Raw genomic sequence first — 8,594 nt, forward strand, 5'->3', positions numbered from 1 at the left:
ATGTCCTCGTTTTTTCCCTGTGGATTAAAAACCTGAGGGAAAGAGGCTGCAGACAGGTAGACGTCTAGCGTTGTTCTTGTTTTGGCCAACAGAGGGGGTCAGCTGCTATAGGAGCTTCAGAAATGAAGCTGAAACCATCAAAATAGATTCATCCAATCAGATCTTTCTGTCTTTTTTTTTCCCGTCATTGTCGTTTTTTTTTGTTTTGTTTTTTAAATATGGCCCTACTGCTCTTCCGTAGATCGGTAGTGCGGAAGTGTTGGAAAGGTGGAAGACAACCAATCACACCAAAAATCAATTATTCGTTTATTTATGATGCATAATTCAAAAGAACCGCCTTTGTTTTTCTTTTCTTTTATAAAAATAAATGATATAAACTTTAATTCACACACAGCTGTTTTGTCTTCCTGTTAATGTAAACAGCGAGCAGGTTCACGCTTTTATTCTGAAAATCCTGCCGGATGTGTCTGACTAGTATTAGCTAGAGGACACAGTCCTGTCTCAGTGCAGCGCTGACCTCCGGCTGTCGATGAGAAAAGTCAAATGGCGGGGAGCAGACTAGAGAAGTTTGGAACCGTATTCACCCGGTAAGACAGCAGCATTTCACGGTGTTAGTGCTCGTGAACGTCCGGTCTCTCGGCAGCTAACAGCGGATAGCAACATGACGGTGTTAGCTAAAGCCCGGGCGACCTGGAGGACGTCGCATTAACCGTGGGTCAAACGTACACACGGTGCTGTTTCCCACAACACACGAGCCGGCTACTCGAACACTCAAGACCGTGTCTTGAGTCAGAAATCGGCGAATAAAACACATAGTCCCTGCATTAGCTGTGATGCTACCATTAGCATCATTAGCTTGCGTTCCGCTGTGTTAGCTGTGATGCTACCATTAGCATCATTAGCTTGCGTTCAGCTGTGTTAGCACGCTGACGTGACGTCCGGTTGCTTTTCAGGCAGCACTGGCTGTTAATAAAGACCCGCAGTAACAAATGAAACACAGCTAAGATGAACTGATGTTCATTTATAGTAATGATAATATTTCCAACAGTGATGACACAGGCGTGTGAACAGGACGGACGTGTGTTTGTTTTACATGTAGAAAACGTGTCAGACATGTTTGGTCCTAAACTCAGACTAATGAGAGTGAGACTCAGTTAAACCAATCACCGTGCTGCAGTGTGTTTACTGATTATATGACACTTATTCAGTTGTAAGATAAAAAGAGAAAAATAGTATAAATTTATAGTTTTATGTTCTTGAGACCCAAATGTTAGTCAGCTGTATAAAAACCACTCCTGATTTGAATTTGGAAATGAATTATTTATCTGTATGTTCACCTCTGCCATGTCAAATCATTTGTGTGATGACCTTGATCGCCAGGGTTCGAGACCTGATGCGCTCCGGAGTCATAAAGCCGTCAGAGAAACCCGTCTGGTATGATGTGTACCAGGCTTTTCCACCGAAGAGGGACCCGCTCCACGTGAAGCCACACTTCAGACCCAGCACCAAGAAACAGGAGACGGTGCCTGAGATCTTCTACAGAGAGGATGAAGTGAGAGCGTAAGTCCACTGCTCACAACCGTTACTGCAGCTTAGTCAATACTGTGAAAATAACACATGGATCACATGCTGCCACTAACCAACTAACTAATCTATCAACTATTTTATCAGATAGTCAAGTAATGTAAACAATTAATTTTCCTCCAGAGAATCTAAATGGCTTTCTGGCATGGTCACAAGATTTCAGATTCAGGCCTAAACATTTTCTCAAACAATTATTCAGTGTAAATTCTAACAGCAGACGACTTTATGACTTTATGAACGTATTTATCAGCTAATAAAGACCAACGATATTAAAAAGCTCCATCTGCTAATGAACAGACATTTACACATGAAGTAATCCTTCACATGTTTGTGACTGATCTCACTGTGCAACATAAAAGTAATGATTGCAAAGTAACACTGGTTAAACAAGACTTACAATGAAGGGATTTTAACTGTGATGTGCTCATGCTCCCACAGTCAGTCAGACTCTAACCAGCTGGTTTTATCTTTATCTTATCCATATCCTTATTGATCCAGGTCACACTTTTACTGATTCTTTAAATAGATAAATAAATTCAGAACAGGAAATGAATCGATAGTTCTGGTTTGTCTCAGTTCAGTTGTTCAGTTCAACAATCTTCCACGTTTTCAGATTCGTGGTGAACTAAGAGCATCAGTTAGACTTCCATAAAGCAGATTTCCTTTATCTTTTCACTGTTATCTTAACCAGCGCCGTGTTGTTGTGTAAAGACACCTGGACACAAAATAGATGAAACTATCTCTTTTCTGTTTGTTGCTTGTTGAACAGGAAGTTTTTATTGGCCTTTTACTTTTTATTGCACTGACAGTAAAGTTGTGTTTACTAAATGTAAATGTAGTTTGGCATTTTTACTTGAGCTCATCTGGACTGTTGTTGTGAGATGTTTTTATCGGCTCCACTCACCCACAATTCTCTCTGCCTTTCAGGAAGTTCTATGAGCGCTACGGGGCGGGGCGGCCTCTCGATCTCGCCAAATCAAACTTTGTCTCTACGTGTCAGAGGTATGTTTTAGGGATTGACCGATTTCTTTTTTTCACAGCCGATACTGATTATCGGTAAAGACACTCATGGTGGCGTCCAGGTGTTTCTATTATTTTGTCCACCCCATTCATATCAATGGATGTAGGTAAATAACATTAACACCTGTATAATGTAACACAGCTCCACACACACTTGTCCTCTACATGATCGTACAGTTGAAACTTCTCAGATGTTGATGTGTCATGATTGTCCGTTCAGGACGGTCTTCTTGTTACTCCCTTCGTTTTCTTAACAAAACAACACTGCATCATCATTGCCTTCGTTTACTGATAGGTCAACAGGACATGCAATAGGTCAAGCTGATAGAGCGCCCTCTGCTGGATCACAAGGCAAACTACTTCTAATGGTCCGATGTGCTGATAGAGACTGCAGCCTACATTTCCAACAGCTCCAATAGGAACTTTTCACTCCACGTTCCAACGAATGTTCACATTTTGAATAAAAAGAGACAGCCCTACTGTGTGTTATCAAATACATGATTAATGTTACATTATTATCACTGTATTTTTCTCTTACTGTGATCCTGCAGATTTGTGGACAAGTACACGGAGTTAAAGAGCCGCAGCGAGCTGGATGACTCCGCCCTGTTTGAGGAGACTGGGAAGGCTTTACTCGCCGAGGGCATCGTGCTGAGGAGGAGAGGAGCTCCTCCTGTAAGAGTCTTGCTAAAACTATAAGTACTAACTATAACTAAAGCTGCCACCATCAGCTGCTGACTCCAGCCTCGTGTCCAGATGTTACAAACCTGGAGCCGGTTGCTCAGATCTGTCAGACTGGTCCGTAGTGTTGGTTCACAGATCAGTCTGATGTCAGTCAGTCTGTTTCACTACAATAAAGACAAAAACATAAGACACCTCAGCCCCAGGCTAACTCAGGTCTAAGACCAATGTTACCATGGTAACAATCAATGACACCTGTAGCACCCAACAACAAGGAACAGGAAAACATGGCTCATAATTTGAGGTTTGTTAACATTGTTACGGAGAGAGCAAAGAGAAGGGAAGAGATTTAGAGACCAAATCAGATTTTTCTTTTTATTGCATCACCCAAATTTCCAAAGTAAAAAAGACAAACATTTTCTGCTGGAGTTAATGATGCTTAGTGGTTGGATGCTGTTCTTCGGTCGGTCATTTCTATGCCTCTGTGCCGGCAGCAGCCAGAGCAGGAGTTGATTGTTTTCAGGTTGTCCACCCGTCCCGTCCTTGTGGACCTTTTATCTCCATAACACCTTGACAGAACTTCTTCAACTTTAGTTCACACATTCACCTGGACTCAAGGAACAACTGATTAGATTTTGATGGTCAAAGGTCAAGGTCAGTGTGACTTCACAAAACACTTTTTAGCCATTACTCAAGACTTTTATGACAAAATGTCAAACGAATGGTTCTTATTTTATCTGACGCTGGATAAACAGGGATGTGACCTGAAACTAGTCTGAGTGGAGGAGGTCATTTTAGTTCTTAATTTGGAAAAAGGTCAGTCAGGCTTAAAACAGTCAAGAACTAAACCGTTTTGTGCAACAGATGGATTCAGTCTCTCTGAAGTCTGATTGATTGTTATAACGAAGGGTCAAAGTCTGTCTCTGAAACTGGCTCCAGGTCTGGTCTCAAAGTGGCTAAACTGTAAACCAGTGGGAGAAGGAGGGCGGAGCTCTCTGCTCTCAACACCAACAAGCATGACTACAAGTAAATAGTTAACTTGTGGAAACACTAACAACTTCCTCTGGAGGCAAATTTCTTTATTGTGATATTGAGCTGTGTAAATACAATAGACTCAGTCCTGTGTACTGCTGCCCACACTGCACATGAACACACCATGACTGTGCTGCATTTGTCCTGCAGGTGGCAGCAGAGTCCAGGGATCCGGTGCTGGAGCTGAAGCTGACAGACATGCTGGCAGAGCAGCAGTCAGCCGGTGTGGACAGCAAAGAGACAGTGGACCACAGCGCACACACACACACATCATAAACTTCAACTGGAGAGCGAGTGGACGAGCTGCAGATTCTGCACTCGAGACGTGTGAGCGACATTAGACGCTGTGGTCGTGTTGCTGCTCCTCCAGTCCGTCATGGATCTGCTCTCTGGACTGTGTGAAGACCAGCTTCATGTTTCCTGACGTCACTTAGATATAAATTCACTGCGAGCCACAAACGCTGAGTCTACATCACAGCAGAGGATGGGCTGTAAAATACCTGGACATGGTCTATGCACATGTTTTATATATATATAACATATGATTTATGTACAGACAGGTGCAAATTAAAGGAAGAACCAACATACAGTGTGTTAGTCAGGTGTTGTTCATCCCGTGTCTCCAGAGCAGCGTCACTGCTCCAGGTCTCATATTCCCTCATGTGATGACGGAGGTGCAGAGCGCCGTCTGACACGTCGCTCCAACATCTCCCATGGGTGTTCACCTGGATTGATGGGAGGGGTCTGTTCCAGGACGACTGTCTCCACCCACAGGACACCAGGGCTCACTGATGGTTTGATGAGTATATGCTGCGACCTTCAGTCTCAAGGTCTCAGCCCAGTTCAACAGCTATGGGATTTTTTGGAGCAACGTGTTATATAACGTGTTATATATGATCATATATATAAAATTTAATTATAGCTGCAAGTGGCAATTTGTGGGTTCTAAGCCTTTTCACTCAACAGAGAGAAGCAGGTGAATTTTAGCTAATTAATGCCTTGGTAGGCGGCCATGTTTTTTGACCAATCTTACTCATAAATTTGTGTATTCCTGCCCCAAGGCTAGATACCACATTTGGTGTTGCTAAAGTAAAAATTAAGAGTTCTATTCATTTTACTGTTTTTCACATTATGCTAATTAGCTAAAAATCCTTAGTGGTGATCGATATTATCACAGAGGCTTTTTGTAGAGAATGTTCACCTGTAGCTGTGAGGTAAATTTGAAGATGACGGGACTCTCGGTGTGGCAAGGGCAGGGTGAGGGCCTTTCAAACTTTTCACATTTTTGATTATAGCGCCACCTTAAGGCGGAATAGGATCATATTTTTGTGAACCATTTACACACCATCTGGAGTTATGATCCCAATTTTCTGTCACATCTGGTTCATTCCTGCTCTGCAAATTGAGCAAAGGCTTAATATGGCAGATATTGATGAATAGGCCCCGCCCACTTTCATCAATCAGTGTGGCACTTCAGATTTTGGATAATACTTGCCCCCAGAACATGTGTACCACATTTGGTGAAGTTCTGTCCCGAAGGATTTGAGGTACATATTTTGGGTATTTGTGGCGCCCCCTGTGGATCAGGCTTGAAACCTTTGGTAGACATTTCATTTCATGGCCTAAAGATATATAGCACGTTTTATGATGATTGGACAAAGGATTGATGAGTTATGGCCAGTAATTGCTAAGTCCCGCCTTTTCCAAAGATGTTTTTGTTGATGGCGGCCGTGTTTTTTAACCGATCTTGCTCATTCATAATATAAATTTGTATATTCCCACCCCACGGCTGTACGCCACATTTGGTGTTGCTAAAGTAAAAATTCAAAAAGTTCTATTCATTTTACTGTTTTTCAAATTATGCAAATGAGCAAAAACCAAATTCTAGATGCACCTTTATGGTCAAAGACAGTTACAGTAAAACTTGAACCGTAAAAACCTTAAAATGTATCATGTGGAAAATGGTCATGTGATACATTCTTGACATCGTTGCACCTTTGAAGCAGATGAGATGACCTCAGTGTTGGCGTCCGTCTCTCTCCTGCACCTGCACAAGGTGCAGCAATGATATTGCCAGTCTAATGGAATGGCTGATTGTGTTACAGAGAGAGAGAGAGAGAGAGAGAGCCCCGACTCTAATGTGCACAGAGGAGGAGAGGAGCTCGCTGCCGTCTGCTGCCTGATCCTGAAGATTTCAGTCCCTGTCTCTGGTACGTTTCCTTTTTTCATTGTTTTATTTACTTTCACTCCAGATGTAAATCTTCCTCCAGTGTAAAGGTCTGTGTCCATGTGTAGTGTGATTATAGATCAGCTCTAGCTTCTATATTAATACTGTGAAAGTATCAAAGCCTCAGTCCACAGAGAAATGCACGCAGCCTGTATTCAGAAACTGAGCCTTAAAACCAGCCGTCAGGACTTCTGGAACTTTGTGATGTCACAACAAAGCAGTCACCAAGCCCCGCCCACCTAGACCCACCATCCAAACCTTGCAGGATTTGGTTTCTATGAGTGTTTTTACCTGAAATCTGCTATATTTTTATTGGATCACTCAGAAAACAGTCAGCCAATCAGAAGAGAGGCTCAGAGCCTCGTCTCTTCTGATTGGCTCACCGACCTGTTGTTACTAGAGCTGCAGAGAGAAGCCTGAGAGAGGAGATGTAAAACTACACTGAGATGGTTTTTATATCTTCTGATGGATCAACACTTCAAATTAATAATAATAATTAATTGATTAATAAAACACAGAAGAAGAAGAAAATGGAGCTTTAAAGGGAACTTTTTATGTCCTGGTAAACTGTCTCACACCAGTTTAACCAGTTAACGTCCAGTTCTTTTATGGTAAACTGGTCAAACACAAATGCATTTAGGACAACACACTACAGCACAACAGAAACTATAATAGTACAGATGTTACAGCAGATTTAGACTCAGGGCTCCTCAACAACACAAGGCCACAGATCAGGGAAGAATCAGGACCCACTTTAGCAGAAATCCACTTCATAGATTTTCAATTGATCAAATTACCAGGAACCATTCGACACACACAACAAGCTTCATGTGTTTATTTTTATTATTGTCAGTAAATGCACGTTTCATCAGGGAGTTCAGTGCAGCAGTGACTCCTTGTAGCCGACAGAGATGATCGGTACGTTTCACATTTATCAGTCTGGATTTAACCGGCTATAATTCATGCATCAGGAAAAAGACATGAAAATAAAAATAGACTTTGATTCCTTCCAGTTCCTCGGTGTCTTTGTCCTCTGGCACAAAGACGCCGCCGATATCTCCTCATCATGTCGACGGCGCCTCAAAGCAGAATAATTGTTTTCCCTCCTCCATCACTTCTGATAAGGCACAGCACGCCACTCACCTTGACGGACAGCCGCGCCACCACAGGCGGCTCGGAGCGGGAGAGATCATGTGTCTTTGTTCACATTTGATGGACCAACAGCTGCAGCTGTTATCAGTGATTTGATTCGCTGTGGATTTCACACACACACACATACACACACACACACGTGTAAAATCACCTGTTGTGTTTTTATTCCTCTGCGCCGGCGATAGTCAGAGTGGCAGCCATTTTGTTTTCCGCTTGTCTCTCCGTCTCATTCTCGTGGACACGATGTCTCAGCGACGCCTCGACAGAACTTCTTCATATTTGGCACAAACACTCACCTGGACTCAAGGACCAACTGATTAGATTTTGGTGATCATGGGTCAAAGGTCAGTGTGACCTCAAAAAATATAAACAGCCATTACTCAAGACTTCACAGCAGTTATGACACAACTTCATACAAGTGGTGAATATTTTCACACACGTTCACGAGGCATAAAGTGTGTTTTGTGAGGTCACCTTGACCTTTGTCACCGTGTCCACGAGAATGAGACAGACAACCTGAAAACAAGATGGCTGCCGCTCTGACTGTCGCTGGTGCAGAGGAATGAAAACAACCAACCACCTTATCTCCATTCCCCTAAGTTGTTTCATACAACTGAGATAAAAGAACGATATTGCTATAAAATCACAAATGTACATGATTTTAATGTTTCGCTGCAGAATCTGTTCGTCAACAGCCGTTCATTAACTCGCCACTCAGCGTCCTTTCAGCTGCAGGGAGGGACATAAAGATATTATCACTTTCAGCCTGTTTAGGTTTAATGCAGCTCATCACACACACACACACACACACACACACACACACACACACACACACACACACACACACACACACACACTTACTTGTAGGACATTGCTGTGTTGAAGTGTCTTGAGGCTC

At 42.6% G+C, this 8,594-nt stretch overlaps 1 protein-coding gene across 1 annotated transcript; it reads left to right on the forward strand.

Annotated features, from left to right (window-relative positions):
* The first annotated feature begins 431 nt into the window (after nt 1-431).
* On the forward strand, nt 432-4,906 carry LOC111651708 (small ribosomal subunit protein mS23-like). Its single transcript, XM_023401729.2, has 5 exons — nt 432-587; nt 1,381-1,560; nt 2,512-2,586; nt 3,156-3,279; nt 4,468-4,906. Exons 1-5 carry the CDS (start codon nt 544-546, stop codon nt 4,591-4,593), a joined length of 549 nt encoding a protein of 182 aa, XP_023257497.1. The 5' UTR covers nt 432-543; the 3' UTR covers nt 4,594-4,906.
* Nucleotides 4,907-8,594: the final 3,688 nt, after the last annotated feature.

The sequence above is a fragment of the Seriola lalandi genome, unplaced genomic scaffold (assembly GCF_002814215.2).
Source record: "Seriola lalandi dorsalis isolate HSWRI2012SDOR001 ecotype SW California unplaced genomic scaffold, Sedor1 jcf7180002053736, whole genome shotgun sequence".
Classification (NCBI taxonomy): Eukaryota; Metazoa; Chordata; class Actinopteri; order Carangiformes; family Carangidae; genus Seriola; species Seriola lalandi.